At 39.1% G+C, this 20715-nt stretch overlaps 1 protein-coding gene across 3 annotated transcripts in view; it reads right to left on the reverse strand.

Moving 5' to 3' along the window:
• Window positions 1-20715, reverse strand: part of ILDR1 (immunoglobulin like domain containing receptor 1) — a 67480-nt gene that overhangs the window by 15071 nt on the left and 31694 nt on the right. For 2 of the 3 annotated variants that reach the window (XR_004182066.1, XR_004182065.1), the window contains exon 8: window positions 17011-17265. Coding sequence is in view for 1 of the 3 variants with exons in the window: in XM_003893998.5 (XP_003894047.1) it covers window positions 17224-17265 (42 nt within the window). In the remaining 2 variants the exon portion in view is untranslated. Of the gene's footprint in view, window positions 1-16988; window positions 17266-20715 lie in introns of those variants that run through there. The other variant, XM_003893998.5, reaches the window with a different exon arrangement.

Genomic DNA, 20715 nt, shown 5'->3' on the forward strand with positions numbered 1-20715 from the left:
CTTCTTTGGTGAATTTGCCATCTATACAGATATTTTGTCCATTTTAAAGTTGGGTTGTTTGTTTACTTACTGTGAGTTTGAAGAGTTTTTTGTATATTTTGGATCCATGTCATTTATCAGATATGTATTCTGCAAATAGTTTCATCCAGTCTGTGGCTTTGTTCATTTTAAACAAACAAAGTTTAATAACGTGTACTTTATGTGGTACATAAGGTACATAATATGTGGGAGATACTCACAAAAATGAGTACATCTCACAGGTGGCTTTGAATTCCAACTTATGTAGCATCTTCAACAAACAACAGCAAATTTAGAGAAGTGACAAGACAAAAGAAAAAAGACTTTGAGTCTCGAAGGGTGGCAAATTATGGAAAGGCAAAGAAATGGTAGATACAGACTAGTTAATAAAGCTCATTACCTAGGTTCCTCTGGCACTGATCCCTAGGCTGGTAAGGGGTTGTCCTTCCTGGTAGAAAGGGGAGTAGGGACACATTGGTGAATTTATGTCCTGCTTTTAAGCAAATAGTGGGAGAACACAGAACTCCTTTTATATTTGCTTTTTCCCATTTGTCTTCAGCTCAAAATAATCCTTATGCCAAAGTGGCATATTCTAGTCACTTACAGTCCTCCGTTTGAACTTTATTTCAGAAAGTTTCATATATTAAAAGCTGAGTTCACAGTCCCATATCTTATGGAGCCAATCTCTTAGTCCTGATTTCAGTTAAACTCAGGTCAATTGAGTTAGAGAGTTGTATATCATTTCAGGTGGCAGTGTTGCAGGTGGGTTCCCAACAAGGTTAGGCCTCTATATGGTGCAAGCAAACAGGTATTTAAGTAGAGTCATTTCTATGGACACAAAAAAACTAAAGGTTAATCACTGGAAAAAAATGATAAATCAGCTTCTAAGTCCATAAGGCAGTCATGTGAGAGAGTTCTAGATTTGATCTCAAAACCTCTTAGATGGTGGAATGAGGATGGCAGTTAAAATCTAATGTGTTTTCCTGGTTTGTGGTTTGAATATCTCTGGTGATATCATAGCATGTTCCAGTGAACTTTCTGAGTGGCCCACACAGCAACAGGCATCAAGGTTGCCTATATTTCAACTTTTGTGGCTGAAGATTCATTTGATGAATCTGATTTTTCTGAAATAGATTATTTTTATGATTCAAATGATTCTGATGTTAGTTCTGTTTAGAAATAACTCTAAAAATGGTCTTTATATTTTATTTTCACATTGAAAATCCGTCAAATTTGCTTCAATCTCAAAGAGCATGTTGATGTAAAATTAAATGAAAATCTTCAGGGTCTAAAGTTAGGCATTTTTTAAGAATTGTCACTAAAGCATAATTTAAAAAAGGGAAAATTGATAAGGTTGACTCCATCAAAATTTGCTTCATGAAAGCCCATGTGAAGAGGGTTAAAAGATAAACTACAGGCTGATCAAAAACATTTGCAAACCACATATTCAGTAAAGAACTGGTATCTGTAATAAGAACTCTCAAAAACTCCACACTAATAAAATAAATAATTCATTTAGAAAATAGGCAAAAGACATGCAGATACATCTCTTAATAGGACATGCAGATAATAGGTAAGCACATGAAAAGATATTTGACACTATTAGCCACTAGGGAAATAGAAATTAAAACTGATATAAGAGTTAAAAAGAAATTATTTAGGCAGATAGTGAGGGTAAAGAAGTCCTTGATAAGGTTTTCCTTTCAGTGAAAAGCAGCCCCCAAATAATTTCTTTTCTAATAAAGAGCAGCCTATAAAATTGAGCTTCAGACATAGATAAGCAAGCTGGAAGCTTGCATGGGTGAATGCCAGCAGCTGTGCCAATAGGAAAAGGCTACCTGTGGGCCAGGCATGTTCAACATGGCACCTCCATCTCCCCTTTTCTTTGCCAACCATGTGTACAGTAAGGGACAGACAACATGACACCAGCCAGGAAGAGACCCTATTTGCATAATAAGAGATGAGGGTGGGGTGGCCACCTTCCTCGCATGCTATGTAAATGGCACACCTGGTCCAGCCAATCTTTGGGCCCTATGTGAATCAGATACTGCCTCCTCAAGCCAGTCTCTAAAACCCCATGCACTTCACCACGGAACCAGAAGACCCACCTGGGCACCCCTCTCTCTCTGCAGGAGAGAGAGCTATTCTCTGTTCTCTTTCTTTCACCTATTAAACTTCCACTCTTAAATTCACTACTTGTGTGTCCATGTCCTTGATTCCCCTGACATGAGACAACAAACCTCAAGGATTTACCCCAGACAATGACACTGCTTCAAAACCAGAATAACATATCACTACACATCTATCAGAAAAGCTAAAAAAATAGTAGCAACACTAAATTCTGATTACGGTGCTAAGCAACTGGATCACTCATACATTGCTGCTGGAAATGTGAAAAGATATAGCCACACTATAAAACATTTTGGCAATTCCTTACAAAACTAAAGATACAACCACATGGCCCAACAGTTGCTTTCCTCCCAGAGCCCAAGGGCCATTTACAAAGTCAAACTTGTGACAAGAGGGCCTATATAGCAAAAAAGTTACCAAACAGAATTAGGTTTTATTGGTAAAAAGCTGGGGGAATATTCATGAAATGGAATTATAAGGGTAATGCCTCAGGGATGTAAATTTAAGTTAGCGAAACTGCCATTGCAAAAGTTATCACACTAAGAAAATTATGACAGTGAAAGAGATCTGATCTAACCAACCCAATCTTGTCTTTAACCTCCAAACTGTCCTTAACCTTTTTCCCATTTGCCCTAAGAATACTTGCTGGTGGCACTTGCAGCTGCAGTGCTTACCCCAAGATAACTTTGCCACAAAATATCTCGCTTTTATTATTATTTTTGGATTGCTCTAGTATATCAACTTTGGAAACAAAAGACATCATTCTATTTATAGTATTCTGTTTTTAGTAGTGGTGTTTCCATTTACAAAATATAGTAATTCGTGATTGCTGAAAATGTCAAATTCTAGAAAATGTAGCATTCCTATGCATGATGTTAACATCAAATTCATGTGGGGAACTGACTTGATTGTCCTACTGCCCTACAGTCAAGTAGGTGTTCAGTCTCTACTATGGCCCAATAGCAAGCCAAAAGCTATCTCTCAAAATGAGGGTAATTAATTTTCAAATCAGGCATGATTTTGCCCCAAAATGCCGTGGAACTCTCCTCTAATTCTCTTATCAGGGCTTCCACAGAATCCCCCAGCATGTTGATCAGCCATACATATTTTGAAAATCACTGGAATCACTGGTCATAAGTAGGGTGACCATATAATTGATCAATCCAACTAGAACAATGTTGAGAGTAAAAGGAGGCACTAGTAATAAACATGTTGGGAAAATGTATGGTCATCCAGTCATAAAAGCCAAGTGATTCATTTGTTCACTCTGCATCCTTTGCCAGCTAGAGTACACATTGAAAGATTAATATAGAAAATTTTGATAAAGAGCTCTCAGTTATATCCTGGATTAGGTTATTGAATTTCAAGGCAAAACTTCTTCAAGCACTCAGGCAGAAAAGGTAAATATTTAATTATTTATCACACTTTAGTGTGAATGAGAAGTACCTGGATGTATTGTTAAAACAGCCTACTCAACTTTATACTCGGAATTTCTAATTCTGTAGCTATAAAATGGACTTGAGAATTTGCATATTAACAAATTCTCAGGTGGTATTGATGTTGCTAATCCAGGGGTCATACTTTTAAGAACCATTGATCTATAGAAGAAGAAGAAGAAGAAGAAAAAAAAACATAGACTGTCCTCAGTTTTTTTTCCACAGCAACATGTAATACCAAATGATAATATTCTAAAGAGAAACCTATACCGAGATGTAGTTGAAGTTTTAGGTCCACCAACAGCTTTTATAAACATGAACAAACTCTAGGAACATTGCCTTCTAGAGAACCTTTTGCAAAAACCGTAAGATGATAAAATCACTCTTTTTTTTTTTTTTTTCTGATACTAGGATCTAGGGGTTACAGTATATTTATGACCTGGCTGTCTAAAGAAAGGTTGTTGTATGGTTTGGCTTTGTCCCTGCCCAGATCTCCATCTTGACTTCCCACGTATTTTGGGAGGGACCCGGTGGGAGGTGATTGAATCATGGGGTCAGGTCCTTCCCATGCTGTTCTCATGATAGTGAATGAGTTTCATGAGATCTGATGGTTTTAAAAAGGGGCGTTCCCCTGCACAGCTCTCTCTTTGCCTGCCTCTATTTACATAAGATGTGACCTGCTCCTCCTTGCTTTCTGCCATGATTGTGAGGCTGCCCCAGCCATGTGGAACTGTAAGTCCAATTAAACCTCTTCCTTTTGTAAATTACCCAGTCTTGGGTATGTATTTATCAACAGCATGAACACGGACTAATACAGTAAATTGGTACCAGTGGAGTTGCTGAAAAGGTATCCAAAAATGTGGAAGCAACTTTTGAACTGGGTAACAGGCAGAGGTTGGAAGAGTTTGGAGAGCTCAGAAGAAGACAGGAAAATGTGGGAAAGTTTGGAGCTTCCTAGAGACTTGTTGAATGGCTTTAAGAAAAATGCCAATAGTGATATGAACAATAAGGTCCAGGCTGAGGTGGTCTCAGATGGAGATAAGGAACTTGTTGGGAACTGGATCAAAGGTGACTCTTGCTATATTTTAGCAAAGAGACTGGCCGCATTTTGCCACTGCCTTAAAGATTTGTGGAACTTTCAACTCGAGAGAGATGATTTAGGGTATCCAGCAGAAAAAATTTCTAAGCAGCAAAGAATTCAAGAGGTGAGTTGGGTGCCATTAAAGGTGTTCAGTTTAATAAGGGAAGCAGAGCATAAAAGTTTGGAAAATTTGCAGCCTGACTATGCAATAGGAAAAAAATTTTTTTCTAGGGAGAAAATCAAGCCGGTTGTAGAAATTTGCATACGTAGCAAACAGCCTAATGTTAATCCCCAAGACCATGGGGGAAATCTCTTCCGGCCATGTCAGAGACCTTCATGGCAGCCCCTCCCATCACAGGCATGGAGGCCCAGGAGTAAAAAGTGGTTTTGTGGGCTAGGTCCAGAGTCTCCTGCTGTGTGCAGTTGAGGGACTTGGTGGCATGTGTCCCAGTTGCTCCAGCCATGGTTGAAAGGGGCCAACATAGAGCTCAGGCCATGGCTTCAGAGGGTGCAAGCCCCAAGCCTTGGCAGTTTCTATGTGGTATTGGGTCTGTGGGTGCACAGAAGTCAAGAATTGAGGTTTGGGAACCTCTGCCTAGGTTTCAGAAGATGTATGGAAATGCCTGGATGCTCAGGCAAAAGTTTGCTGCAGGGGTGGGGCCCTCATGGAGAACCTCTGCTAGGGTGGTGCAGAAGGGAAATGTGGGGTTGGAGCCCCCACAAAGAGTCCCTACTGAGGCACTGCCTAGTGGAGCTGTGACAAGTGGGCCACTGTCCTCCAAACCCCAGAATGGTAGATCTACCAACAGCTTGCACCATGCACCTGGAAAAGCCACAGGCACTCAATGCCAGCACATGAAAGCAGCTAGGAGGCAGGCTGTATCCTGCAAAGCCATAGGGGTGGAGCTGCCCAAGACCACGGGAACCCACCTCGTGCATCAGTGTGACCTGGATGCAAGATGTGGAGTTAAAGAAGATCATTTTGGAACTTTAAGATTTGACTGCTCTGCTGGATTTCAGACTTGCATGGGGCCTGTACTCCTTTGTTTTAGCCAATTTCTCCCATTTGAAATGGCTGTATTTACCTAATGCCTGTTTCCCCAGTGTATCTAGGAAGTAATTAACTTGCTTTTGATTTTACAGACTCATAGGTGGAAGGGACCAGCGTTGTCTAGATGGGACTTTAAACTTGGACTTCTGGGTTAAAGCTGAAATGAGCTGAGACTTCGGGGGACTGATGGGAAGGCATGACTGGTTTTGAAATATGAGGACATGAGATTTGGGAATGGCCCGGGGCAGAATGATACAGTTTGGCTGTGGCCCCGCCCTAATCTCCATCTTAAATTCCCACATGTTTTGAGAGGCACCCGGTGGGAGGTGATTGAATCATGGGGGCAGGTCTTTCCTGTGCTGTTCTTGTGATAGTGAATGAGTTGCACGAGATCTGATGGTTTTAAAATGGGTGTTCCCCTGCACAGCTCTCTCTTTGCCTGCCGCCATCCACATAAGATGTGACCTGCTCCTCCTTGCTTTCTGCCATGATTGTGAGGCTTCCTCAGCCATGTGGAACTGTAAGTCCAATTAAACCTCTTTCTTTTGTAAATTGCCCAGCAGCATGAAAACAGACTTATACAGGTTGTATTTACTAACCTCAGATTCAGATGAGGTTTCCAGTAATATAAAACTTGACAATGCTCTAGGTTTACCTACTACCATATTTCTCTGTCTCCTTTCCTTCCATTCAGCTAAAGAAATTAAGGCTCTGGTGCTGTCAAACTGTCTGACTCATCTGAAATGTAAACCTTTATGTTTGTCAAAAATTGTGAAATATGTTTGAGATGATTAAAATAAATCTGAAGGCTTGGCTAGTTTATGTATGTATGTACCTGAACTTCAGGTGAACTCTATGAACACTGTCCTCTATAAAAAAGTGCAGCTTTTTTTTTTCTGCAGAATCCTAAAAGATCAGAACAGCTTTTGATTTTTAAGATGACTATCAGAATTCTTTGTTCCCCTTCTGTGGAAGTTGGAAAATAACCTTGAATAAAAATTATCTTTTTTGGGTTTTCTAACATAAACATAACTAGTTTTGTTTACTGTAACAACAAAACTAAGTTGAGAGATGCAGAGCTGTAATGTTAGAGGAAGTATGAGAGTGCCAGTATTTTCATTTTTAATACCAGGAAGTCCATTTGAAACCTGAGGGTTTAAAGCACAACGATTCTAACTGCATCATGTTTTTCTTCGTCTCCTTTCGTAATCTAGGAGGGTTCTTTTAAGAAATAAAATCCCTTGAAATGAAAGATTTAAAGCTTAACAATTCCTCTAGTTTCCCTTCAATTTACTTTTCTTCTGTTAAAATCTAGCAAAACAGTTTTTATTTTTTATTTTTTTTGGACAAGGTCTCACTTTGTTGCCCAGGCTGGAGTGCAGTGACACGGTCACAGCTCACTGCAGCCTTGACCTTCTAGGCTCAAGCGATCCTCCCACCTCAGTCTACCAAGCTGGGAGTACAAGCACATGCCACCATGCCTGGCTAATTTTTTTTTTTTAATTTTTATTGTTAGTAGATACGAGGTCTCGCTATGTTGCTGAGGCTAGTCTGTAATTTCTGAGCTTAAGTAATCCCCCCACCTCTGGTCCCCAAAGTGCTAAGATTACAGGTGTGAGCCACTGCAGCCAACAAAAGTTTTTTTTTTTTTTTTTTTTTTAAACTAAAAGTAGTAGCATTCATATGAACACATTTTGAAAGGTTTTCTATTGCTTTCATTCTATATAAGCAGAGAAAAAATACTTGGAATGATGTTCAACTACTATGCTTAAAATTTTCACTGAGGTGTAATATACAAATCAGAAAATTCACTTATGATTGTACAAGTTAACAATTTCTAGTAAATTTACAAAGTTGTTCTACCATCATAACAAACAATTTTAGAACATTTCTATCACTCTGAAAATAACCCTCATGTTCACTTACCATCTCTTCCCACTCCAGTGCTGGGCAACCACTAATTTGTCTCTACAGATTTGCCTTTTCTGGACATTCTGTACAAATAGAATCACCTCATATGTAGTCTTTGTATCTGACTTCTTTTCTTTAGTATAATGTTTTTGAAGCTCATCCATGTTGCAGCATGTCAGTAATTTATTCCCTTTTATTACAGAAGTCCATGGCTATGCCTACCACATCATGGAGTGAATTGTGTCCTTGCCCCCCAAATTCATATGTTGAAGCACTAACCCTCCAGTACGTCAGAATGTAACTATATTTGGAAAAAAGTCCTTTAAGGAGGGTGTTAATTTAAAATCAGGCTATTTAGGGTATGTCCTACTCCAATCTGACTGGTGTCCTAGAAAGAAAAGATCAGGACATACGAGAGAGAAAGTGAGAAGGCTACCATCTGCAAGCCAAGGAAAAGAGGCTTCAGGAGAAACCAAATCTGCAGGCACCTTAATCTTGAACTTCCAGTCTCCAGAACTGTGAGAAGTAAATTTCTGTTGTTTAAGCCACCCAGTCTGTGATATTTTGTTATGGCAACTCTAGCCGACTAACTCACCATTCTGGTGGTTATGAAGTGTTATCTCACTGTGGTTTTAATTTTCATTTCCCTAATGATATATATCATCTTTTCATGTGCTTGTTGGCAATTTTTGTATCTTCTTTGATGAAGTCTCTATTTAAACGTTGCCCACTTAAAACAAGTTGGGTTTGTCTTATTGTTGAGTTGTAAGCCCTCCTGATATATTCTGGTTAGAAGTACTTTATCAGAAATATGATTTGCAAATATGTTCTCTAAGGTTGTAGTTTGTATTTTGTTTTCTTAATGGTATTCTTTTGAAATACAAAAGTTTTACATTTTGATAAAATTGAATTTATACATTTTATCTTTTAAGGATTATGCTATTGGTGTCATATCTAAGGACTCTGCCTTACCTGAGGACAAAAAAGATTTTCTTATACTTTTTGGGGTTTAGCTCTTACATTTAGATCTATTGTCTATTTGAAGTTAATTTTTGTATAAGGTGTAAGAGTCTAAATCCATCTTTTTGCATGTAACTAAACAAATGGTCTATCACCATTTATAGAAAACACTGTCTTTGCCTCATTGAATTGCCTTAGCAGCTTTGTCAAAAATCAATTTATCCACAGCTATAGGAGTTTTTTTCTGAACTCTCAATTTATGTCATATTGATCAATATTTCAATACCACACTATCTTGATTATTTTATAGTATATTTTAAAGTTAAGAAGTATGTAAATCCTCCAATTTTATTTTTCAAGATTTTTCAAGATTGTTTGGTCTATTCTGGGAACTAAGCTTGCTTATCTGGAATAAATCCCACTTGTTCATGGTGTATTAAAAGATTTGCTAATACTCTATAAAAGATTTTGCTTCTAATTCTAGGAGAGATGTTTAGGTTTTTTTGTTTTTTGTAATGTCTTTGACTTTGTACTGGCCTTTTAAATACATTGGGAAATATTTCCTCTTCTATTTTCTGGAAGAGATTATGTAAAGTTGGTGTTAATTCCCTTTTAAAAGTTTAGCAGAATTACTCAGTGAGACCATCTGGGCCTGGAGATTTTATTTTGGAGAGGTTTGTTTGTTTGTTTGTTTTTTTCATTAGAGTCTCGCTGTGTCGCCAGGCTGGAGTGCAGTCACATGATCTCAGCTCACTGCAACTTCCACCTCCTGGATTCAAGTGATTCTCCTGCCTCAGCCTCCTGAGTAGCTGGGATTACAGGCATGTGCCACCAGACCCAGCTAATTTTTATATTTTTAGTAGAGACAGAATTTCACCATGTTGGCCAGGATAGTCTCTATCTCCTGACGTTGTGATCTGCCTCCCTGGGCCTCCCAAAGTGCTGGGATTACAGGTGTGAGCCACTGCGCTCGGCCTTTGGAGAGATTTTTAATTAAAAATTCAATCTCCTTAATAATAATAGGGCTATTTAGATTGTCTATTTCATCTTAGTTGAGTTTTTGTAGTTTGTGTTTCTCATGGAATTGGTCCATTTATTCTAAATTGTCAAATTTATGAGCATAAAGTCATATGTAATACTATTATCTTTTTTAATGGTTGCAGTATTTGAAATAAGAATTCTTGTTTAAGTCCTCATATTGGTGACTCATTTTCCATTTTTGTCAATCTTGCTAGGGGTTTATTGATTTTATTACAGTTTTCTGAAGAACCATATTTTCCTTTCATTGTATTTTTTAGTAAGATTTTCCTATTTTCAATTTCATTGGCTTCTGCCCTTTACTATTTTATTCCTTCTTCTTGTTTTGGATTTATTTTGCTCTTTTTGAGGAAAAGTAGGAACTCAAATTATCGACATGACACCTTTCTTAACTTTTTTTTTGGGGGGGAGTGAAAGTTTATTTAAAAATTTTAGAGAAGGAATGAAAGGAAGTATACTTGGAAGAAGGCCAAGGGGGCAACATGAGAGATCAAGTGCCCCTTTCTTCATTTTTAATATAAGTATACAGTGCTATGAATTTTCTTCTTAGCTGTATCCCACGTACTTTGATATGTTTTCATTTATCCTTTTAATTTACTTTGAGACTCCCTGTTTGACCCATCGTTTAATGTTCCATGTGTTGCGGGAAGTCAGGGACCCTGAACGGAGGGACTGGCTGAAGCCATGGCAGAAGAACACAAATTGTGAAGATTTCATGGACATTTAGTAGTTCCCCAAATCAATACTTTTATAATTTCTTACGCCTGTCTTTACTGCAATCTCTGAACATAAATTGTGAAGATTTCATGGACTTTTATCACTTCCCCAATCAATACTCTTATAATTTCCTATGCCTGTCTTTACTTTAATCTCTTAATCCCATCATCTTCGTAAATTGAGGATGTATGTTGCCTCAGGACCCTGTGATGATTGCGTTATCTGTACAAATTGTTTGTAAAACATGTGTGTTTGAACAATATGAAATCTGGGCATCCTAAAAGAACAGGATAATGGCGATTTTCAGGGAACAAGGGAGATAACCATAAGGTCTGACTGCCTGCAGGGCCAGGCAGAACAGAGTCATATTTCTTTTCCTGCAAAAGCCAATAGGAGAAATAATGCTGATTCTTTTTTTCAGCAAGGAACAGACCTGGGAAAGAATGCATTCCCAGAGGAATGGCCGCTCTGGGAGTGTCTGTCTTATGCAGGTGAAGATAAGGGATAAACTATGCCCTGGTCTCCTACAGTGCCCTCAGGCTTGCTAGGATTAGGAAATTGCAGCCTGGTGAATTGCAGTCAGACTGGTTGTCTGCTCTCGAACCCTGTTTCCTGTTAAGATGTTTATCAATGACAATGTGTGCATAGTGGGACATGAAACCTCATCAGCAATTCTAATTTTGCCCTGGCCTTGTGATCTTGCTCTGCCCCCATTGGCCTTGTGATATTTTATTGCCTTTTGAAGCATGTGATCTCTGTGACCCACACCCTATTCATACACTCCCTCCCCTTTGAAAATTGCTAATAAAAACTTGTTGGTTTTGCAGCTTGGGGGCATGATGGAACCTGTCAACATGTGATGTCACCCCCTGAGACCCAGCTGTAAAATGTCTTGCTTTTGTACTCTTTCTCTTTATTTCTCAGAAAGGCTGACACTTAGGGAAAACAGAAAAGAACCTACATTGAAATATTGGGGGCTGGTTCCCCCAATATCCATTTATTCTTTAATTTCCTTTGAGACTCCCTGTTTGACCCATAGATTATCTAGAAGTATGTTATTTAACTTTCAAGTGTTTCAAGAGTTTCCTGTTGTCTTTGTTAGAGATTTTCAGTTTAATTTCATTATGGCCAGAGCGCATGATTGCAATTCTTTTAAATTTGTCAAGTTTGTTTTACTATATATTTTATGTCTTTTTCTATTTGATGAATAGTGCATGGGCAATTGAGAAAAATGTATTGTTAGGTGGTATGTCTTATAAATGTTAATTAGACCCTATTGATTGTGTGGCTCAGATTTTCCATATCCTGGTGATTTTTCTACTTCATAGTTCTATTAGTTACTGGAGAAAGGGGAGAATGATGTTGAAATTCCCAACCATAATTATAGATTCTTCTATTTCTCATTTCAGCTTTATCAGTTGCTGCTTCAGGTATTTAAGGCTCTATGGTTTAGTTTGTACGCGTTTAGTATAATGTGTCTTCCTAATTGATCCTCTTATCATTATATAATATCCCTCTTTGTCTTTGGTAATTTTCTTTGCTTTGCAGTCTACTTTATCAGACACTACTATTGCTACTCCTGTTTTTTTAAAAAATTATTAATGTGTATGTGATAGATCTTTTTCCACCCTTTTTTACTTTCAACTCACCTGTGTTTGAACTTGAAATAAGTTTCTTATATGCAGCACATAGTTGGATTATGGATGGTTTTTAACTCTACCAGTCTCTGTCTTTTGATTGGTGTATTTAGACCATTTATATTTAAGGTGTGGTATTTACTGACATTTTAGCACTTTAATCTGTTATTTTGTTATTTATTTTCTATTTGTCTCCTCTGGTTCTCATTTCTTTTTATCTTTCTTGCCTTTCTGCAGCTTATTTAAACATGTTTTAGATTCCATCTTGATTTATTTATAATACTTCTGAGTTTGTCACTTTGTATAGTTTTCAGAGTGGTTGCTCTGGGTGTTACACATGCTACTTATAACAATGTACTAGTATCAATATTCACCACTTCAAATGAAGTGTGGAAACCTCACTTCCATTTAGGTCCCTTTGGATTCCCCACCTTTAAATATCATTGTTTTAAGTATCAGATGATGTTCCAATTTTTGTTTCAATCATAAAATATATTCTCTAAAACCCATAAGGAAAAAATTGTCTATTGTATGAACCCATATTTCTGCTCTATTGTTTCTTCTTCCTTCCCGATGTTCTAAGTTTCCTTCTTTTACAATTTCTTTTCTGTTTGAAGAACTTCCTTTAGCTAATCTTTGAAGGGTAGACTGGCTAGTCACAAAATCTTTTAGTTTTCTTTCATCTGTGAATGTTTTTATAATCCTTTCATTCCTAAAAGATAGTTTTGCCAGATCTAGAATTACAGGAGACAATTCTTTTCTTTCATCCCTTAAAAAATATTTGGCCACTTCCTTATTTATGGATTCAGATGAGAAATCCATTCAAATTGGTGTTCCCCTACAAGTAATGCACTATTTCTTGCTTGCTGCTTTCAGGACTTTGTCTTTAGTTTTCAAAAATTTATAATGTGCCTGGGCATGGAATTTTTTTTTCTTCTGTGGGATTCATCCAGCTTCTTGAATCTCTAAGTTAGTGTCTTCTATATAATTGGGAATGTTTTCAGCCTTATTTCTTTAAATACTCATTCATCCCTATCCTTCTTCTCCTTTGCTTTCTGTTACTCTGACAATATGAATGCTGGATATTTTGTTATTGTTCCATAGGTCCCTGAGGTTTGTTTATTTTTTCCAGTTTATTTTCTCTCTATTGTTCAGATTGGGTAAATTCTATTATTCTGTCCTCAAGTTCACAGATTTTATCTCCCATCATCTCTACCATACTATTAAACCTATCCAGTGAGTTTTCAGTTTGTTATTGTATTTTTCAGTCCTATAATTTTCATGTTTCCTTTTGATAAAACTTCTATTTTTCTGAGGTTTTTCTGTTTTTTTCATGTTTCAAGAGAATTTGTAATTGATTGTTGCATTGTTTTTATGATGCCTGCTTTAAAATTCTTATCAGATAATTCCAATATCTGGTTCATCTCTGCTGGAGTCCATTGATTGCCTTTTTCATTCAAGTTGTGATTTTATTGGTTCTTGATTTGCACTCTGAGTACTTTGCCTATTATGTTAGGAGACTCATTTCTATTTAAATATTTTATTTTACAAGGAGTCACTCTGTTTAGGTTTAGCATACAGTTTTAGCCTACTTTTGTGGGCCGTAATTCTAATGGCAGCTTAATTTTCAGAGCCCTTGTAGTGTTATTTTAGTTGCTTGGTTTATCTAGGGCTCCCACTGGTCTCTGTTATGCTGCCTGAAAGGGCGGAAGGAATTTCCCCGACTGGGTTGCCAGGTATCTCTTGGTGAGGTCGGGCTATGACAAATCCTGCAGGTGCCTCTAGCTGCCCAGATATCTCTCCTGGGAGGAGAGTCTTGCTTCTACAAAGTGGCTTCTGTGATCAGGTTGCTGGCTTCAGCGATGTTGGCTATGACAGATCCCTTTTCCTGGTTCTACCAGCCGATCCTAGTATCTCTGGGCAGGAGAGGAGAGTGTTAGGCCTGTGCAAAAAGGCTTCCTCAACTGGACCACCTGTTTTTCCTAGGTTTCTCATACTGGCTCCTTCTGTCCACCTCAGTATCTTTCCTTGGAAAAGAGGAGTTTCTGACCCAGCAGGGAAGAAGGGGTTTCCCCTGGTCACTTATTTTTTTTAGGACTCCCAATCAGTCCCCCTGCCTGAGGTTGCCAGAGGGACTCCATTAGGTTCAGGGGGAAGAATGAGCTACTGGGCTACCTTATGCTGCTAGATGGAAAGTGAGGAAACACCTTCTGATAGTTAGGGGGATATAAGATGCCCTGCCTCTGTGCTGTTCTTCTGGTCCTGGGTTTTCAAACCAGCCTGCTTTCTTCTTAACACCCTTTAGAATTCTCCTTTGGTTTTCTCCTGTACCATTTCCAAAATATATTAAGTTGTGCTTAGCAGGGCATAGCAAGGGAAATGGGACAATGCCATCTTGTCCAGACCAGAAGTCTCTCACCTACTGAATGTTATGTCTACATTATCTGTAAATATATATATTTTTTGCTAATTTAGATCCAATTACATATGAATAATCAAAAATCCCAGAGAAGTCTACCTAATGCAGAAATTTAACCTATTTTCTCCACATGTAATTAAATTAACGAGACTGGGGGAAAATGGATGTGTCAATAAATAGGATCTAAAGTGAGCACATAAGGATACTGTTGAGGAACATACACACACACTCTCCTCCACTCAGGCCATCTCCTTCCAATCTGCTCAGTGTGGATCTCTACATCAAGCACACATGGATTCATGAAGCCTCCAAAGGAGCTGAGAAAAATGGGAGTGGGTGGTAGAGCCTATTATAGTAAAAATACAGTCCTTTCTTCCTGGGGCCCTCTGAGTGGCAAGACCTGCCTGGATGTTTCTGCTTGGGAAATCTCAGCTCTGAAAGGCTGAGTAGTGCCAGGAGAATGGTAGCTCCAGAACTCCCTAGGTTGGTCGGGGTCTTCTCTGAACTTTAGTGGTGAAGGTGGCTTAATCCAATCAAATGCACCAGAGTAGGAAAGCAGATATTTATTTGGGGCAGCACGTTCAGCTTGGTATGGTTTCTTTCTTTCTTTCTTATTTATATACTGTGTCATTCCCAAGAAGGATTTAAAGTGACTTCAATCAATACACAATATATACGAACATATAAATTAGATATACAGGTAAAAAGGACCAAGAGGAAAACAAGGCACAGGAACAAGGCTGGTGCAAAACTGCTTCTCTGTGATTTTCTACACTTATAATAAATAGTCCATGAGTGGCACATGGCTGGGGTATTTCCTATGCCATCTCTGACTGGAACCTCAGGACTGGGCATGGGGATGGCAGGATAAACTCCTAACAAGAAAGGACCCTCAAGACCTGCCATGGAGGAAGACACATTCCCATGGGAATGTCCCTATAATACTCCATAGATTTCCTCTTCCTGAAACGTGTTTGATTTCTTCTTAAAAATTCCCAAGTTCTCACTCTGAGAATGGCCATGGTTCTGGGCAGTGTAATCTACTGAAAGACTCAGGCTACTAAGTTTCTGAGGAATCACATTCCAGTCAGGGTCCATTACAAGTCAGAGACTATATAAATATGAAAGAGAGCATGAACCAAGGCTAAAACTATAGTTGGTAATTCCTCACACTCTAACTTTTTTCTTTTTTGGCTTTTTGGTTTTATTTAGTGATGGGGACTTGCTCTATTGCCCAGGCTGGAGAACAGATGTGTGATCATGGGATCCTGGCTCATTGCAGCCTTGCACTCCTGGGCTCAAGGGATCCTCCTGCCTCAGCCTCTTGAGCAGCTGGGACTACAAGTGCATGCCACCATACCCAAATTTGTTTTTTTTTTTTTTTTTTTTTTTTTTTTTTTGTAGAGATGGGTTCTCACTATGTTTCCCAGACTGATCTTGAACTCCTAGTCTCCTAGGTAGTACCATTCAGGACATAGGCATGGGCAAAGACTTCATGTCTAAAACACCAAAAGCAACAGCAGCAAAAGCCAAAATTGACAAATGGGATCTAATTAAACTAAAGAGCTTCTGCACAGCAAAAGAAACTACCATCAGAGTGAACAGGCAACCTATAGAATGGGAGAAAATTTTTGCAATCTACTCATCTGACAAAGGGCTAATATCCAGAACCTACAAAGAACTCAAACAAATTTACAAGAAAAAACCAAACAACCCCATCAAAAAGTGGGCAAAGGATATGAACAGACATTTCTCAAAAGAAGACATTCATACAGCCAACAGACACATGAAAAAATGCTCGTCATCACTGGCCATCAGAGAAATGCAAATCAAAACCACAACGAGATACCATCTCACACCAGTTAGAATGGCGATCATTAAAAAGTCAGGAAACAACAGGTGCTGGAGAGGATGTGGAGAAATACGAACACTTTTACACTGTTGGTGGGATTGTAAACTAGTTCAACCATTATGGAAAACAGTATGGCGATTCCTCAAGGATCTAGAACTAGATGTACCATATGACCCAGCCATCCCATTACTGGGGATATACCCAAAGGATTATAAATCATGCTGCTATAAAGACACATGCACACGTATGTTTATTGCGGCACTATTTACAATAGCAAAGACTTGGAATCAACCCAAATGTCCATCAGTGACAGACTGGATTAAGAAAATGTGGCACATATACACCATGGAATACTATGCAGCCATAAAAAAGGATGAGTTTGTGTCCTTTGTAGGGACATGGATGCAGCTGGAAACCATCATTCTTAGCAAACTATCACAAGAACAGAAAACCAAACACGGCATGTTCTCACTCATAGGTGGGAACTGAACAATGAGATCACTTGGACTCGGGAAGGGGAACATCACACACCGGGGCCTATCATGGGGAGGGGGGAGGGATTGCATTGGGAGTTATACCTGATGTAAATGACGAGTTGATGGGTGCTGACGAGTTGATGGGTGCAGCACAGCAACATGGCACAAGTATACATATGTAACAAACCTGCATGTTATGCACATGTACCCTAGAACTCAAAGTATAATAATAATAATAAAAAAAAAAAAAAAAAAGAACTCCTAGTCTCAAGTGATTCTCTCACCTTAGCCTCCCAAAGTGCTGGGATTACAGGTGTGAGCCACTACACCCAATCTCAAAATCTTGTATTTAAAATTCTTCTATTTGATTCTCAGAATCTAAGCCAAAACTGTTAGATTCAGACTTGCAGGTCCCAAGTCAGCTGGAAATCTAGGTGATGCTGATGACACGTAGAAGCCGAGAAGTAGCCACAGAAGTTGTGCTGTGTGCTTGGTGACTAAATGACCACACTCCTTCCGCTATGAGAGCTGTCTTTCTCCTGGGGAATAGAAGAATACACACACAAAAAAAATCCAGTCAGTGTAATCCGTCTATGCATGTAACACATAAGGTGTGCTTGATTCATAAATCCTAAGTGGGTGGTGGCTGCCAGGACAGCAGATCTGAACCTAAAAAATACTTCTTTACTCTTCATGAAACCAATCTCTCTCCCTAGGCTTAGGTTTTTCTTGCTTACCTCTCTAGAGACTCCCTCAAATACCTTTAATTTCTGAACATTTAATCCAGTCTAATTCACTCTGTCTCTTGCTCTGTTTTCTAATACCTTCAAGTCTCCCTGAGACTCAAAAAGTGGTACCCTGTTCCATTCTCCAGTCCATCTCCCTCCCATTCATTCATAAAGACATTGCTCAGTTCTCTTTTTCCTTTTTATAATCTCCTGAATCATTCCTTCCCAGCCTTCTTCTAAAAAGTTTGGCTTCAAACCTTAGTATTTCTCTGAAGTTGTTTTTCAAAGATCACTAATTACTTCTTCCTGACCATACTCAGTGGCTTTTTTTTTTTAGAAGTTATTCCACTCCACTTGGTCTTTGGGCTTTTTCCACTTCCTTGGTGAGGGTGAAGAACTGTGGTTGACATTTCTCGTATTTCTCTAGCTATGGTAGGGGATCATTTTATTTAAGTTTTGAATATCTATAGTTGTGGTCCATGAATGTGACCTTCCTCATCTTATTTGAAATAGGAAAACAAGGTATCTGTCCTAAAATATACTGCTCAAAAGGGATCACATATGTATGTACATTCATGCTGCTATAAAAAAGAAAGTTTCCAATTTATCAGGAAAGTGAGTTTCAGGGGTCATGATTTCTAATCAAAATACTGCAGGATAAATGTTCTCTGACATAATAGAAAACAATGAAATGCAGTAAAAGGAACTTGTCCAAGTTTGCTAAAAGAAAACCTAGACATGATCAAGGAGTAGACATTTTGTTGAAAGTAGGAGATTAAGAATGCCAACATAAAACTTTCTAAAAATTAAATCAAAAAGTCAAGAAAAAAGCTGGGATTCTCTACAGGAAGTTTGAATTTAGGTTGGAGAAGAAAGAACACCTTGGCTTTCTCTTGTATTAGAACAGGTGTATACTGGCCAAGTGTTTTTTGTTGTTGTTTTTTTTTTGTTTTTTTTTTTTGAGACTGAGTCTGGCTCTGTTGCCCAGGCTGGAGTGCAGTGGCCGGATCTCAGCTCACTGCAAGCTCTGCCTCCCGGGTTTACGCCATTCTCCTGCCTCAGCCTCCCGAGTAGCTGGGACCACAGGCGCCCGCCACTTCGCCTGGCTAGTTTTTTGTATTTTTTAGTAGAGATGGGGTTTCACCGTGTTAGCCAGGATGGTCTCGACCTCCTGACCTCGTGATCCGCCCGTCTCGGCCTCCCAAAGTGCTGGGATTACAGGCTTGAGCCACCGCGCCCGGCCTACTGGCCAAGTTTTGAACAAGCCAGAAATACTTTGAGAATGTCTTAGGACAAGATTAGAAAGAAAGATAATTGATTGGAAGGAATCCAGGAGCCTGGGCCACACAAGTCTGTAATCACTGAAGGTAAAAGCTTGAAGTTTTTGCTCCTTATATTTCTGAGGTTATAGCTTCAGTGGAGTGAAAAGGCCACCAGACCAGAATTGAGAAGCTCTTGGCTGGAATCCTGGTTCTGAAGTTGGGTGGAAGATCCCTCAATATAACTTCCATTTTCTCATGGGCACTGTGTAACATATAGTTTCTACCTATTTCAGGTTCCCATGAAATCATCTGTATGGAAGCCCTTGTTTGTCAGTATCTATTTGTTAAACATTACTCTTGAGAGAGAAGATTCCACATGAACACCAAAAAATAATTGTTCCATTTATGTTTCTCTAAATGCCAAACAAAGTATTTTAAATAAGCATTTTATAAAAAGTTATGGTAAAGCTGTAACTGCTGAAAGCCTGCTTTAGGAAAATAGTGATACATCTTATCAACTCAAGCAGTAAACAGAAACTTCCAGTGCTGCATGATGGAAGGTCCCCATCTAGAGGCCCAGTTGTATTATGACGTTTCATTACAAGCTCTAATGACTTCAGAGGCTAGGAAGGCAGCCTGTGTAAGAAGCAGCAGCCAGCCCAAGGAGAGGAGGGAAGAGCATGACTTTGGCCCTGCAGACTTTGCCTCAGTAAAGGCATTCAAAATTTAAGTTACAAACAAAACAAACTAAACACAGTGCCCTTCAAACTGAGCAATCTCCCAAATCGAGCTTTGGTCCTGGGCCTCTGCTCACTGTCAGAATATGAATGGAAAGTTGAATGTGATAAGTAAAGTGATAGCTCCTTGGGAGATAAGCTCAAAGAAACTCCAAACAATGGAGGCTTTTACAATTTCTTGTACAAAATCTTTGCTTCTTGGGAGTAACTTTACAATTGAAAATTTGGTTTGGTTGTGGTAGGTGGTAAAGGAAGCTGTGATATTTTCAGAAAATGAGGAAGAAATAAAGTCACCAGAAGATATCATTGACTCCAAATGATAATCTCTTTCTCTCTTTCCTTTTTTTCTGAGTCAAGGTCACATTCTGTTGCTCAGGCTGGAGTGCAGTGGTGCAATCATGGCTCACTGAGCCTAGAACCTGGGCTCAAGTGATCCTCCTATCCTTCTGAGTAGCTGGGACTATCGGTACATGCCACTGCACTTGACTATACTTCTCTAAGGAGGCAGAAAGGGCACAGGCTTGAGAATCAAAGTGCAATTCAAACCTGAGCTTCACTCCCTATTGGCTGTGTGGCTTTGGGCATGCTACTCAACCTCTCTGAGCCTCCCATAGTTGTGAGGATTAAATGAAAGGAAACTTGGAGGCCAGGCACGGTGGCTCATGCCTGTAATCCCAGCACTTTGGGAGGCCGAGGCAGGTGGATCACAAGGTCAAGAGATTGAGACTATCCTGGCCAACATGGTGAAACCCTGTCTATACTAAAAATACAAAAATTAGCCGGGAGTGCTGGCATATGCCTGTAGCCCCAGCTACTCAGGAGGCTGAGGCTGGAGAATCGCTTGAACTGGGGAGGTGGAAGATGCAGAGAGCCGAGATCGCGCCACTGCACTCCAGCCTGGCGACAGAGCGAGACTCTGTCTCAAAAAGAAAAAAAGAAAGTTTGGAAAGGGCTTAAAGGGCTTATCCAGTGTCTGGAATATAACTGGTGTTCCTCACCCTTCTCTCACTTACAAGAAGCCACATAATTTAACTTACAGAAAATAATTTAACTTAGAAGAAGATAGCCTGTAGATTTGGGGTCCAAAACTGGATCTTAACTTTGTTGTTGTTATTGTTATAATGAAGAGACCTGGTTTAGTCACAACATGAGTAAAGGAGGTACGACTGTCCCAGCTTTGACTGTGTTTTCTTTCAGGATGTAATTTTCTTACTGGTAACACAGAAGAAACAGTTGTATCATCTGTAAATGAGGATAATAGT

Source organism: Papio anubis, chromosome 2, assembly GCF_008728515.1.
Source record: "Papio anubis isolate 15944 chromosome 2, Panubis1.0, whole genome shotgun sequence".
Classification (NCBI taxonomy): domain Eukaryota; kingdom Metazoa; phylum Chordata; class Mammalia; order Primates; family Cercopithecidae; genus Papio; species Papio anubis.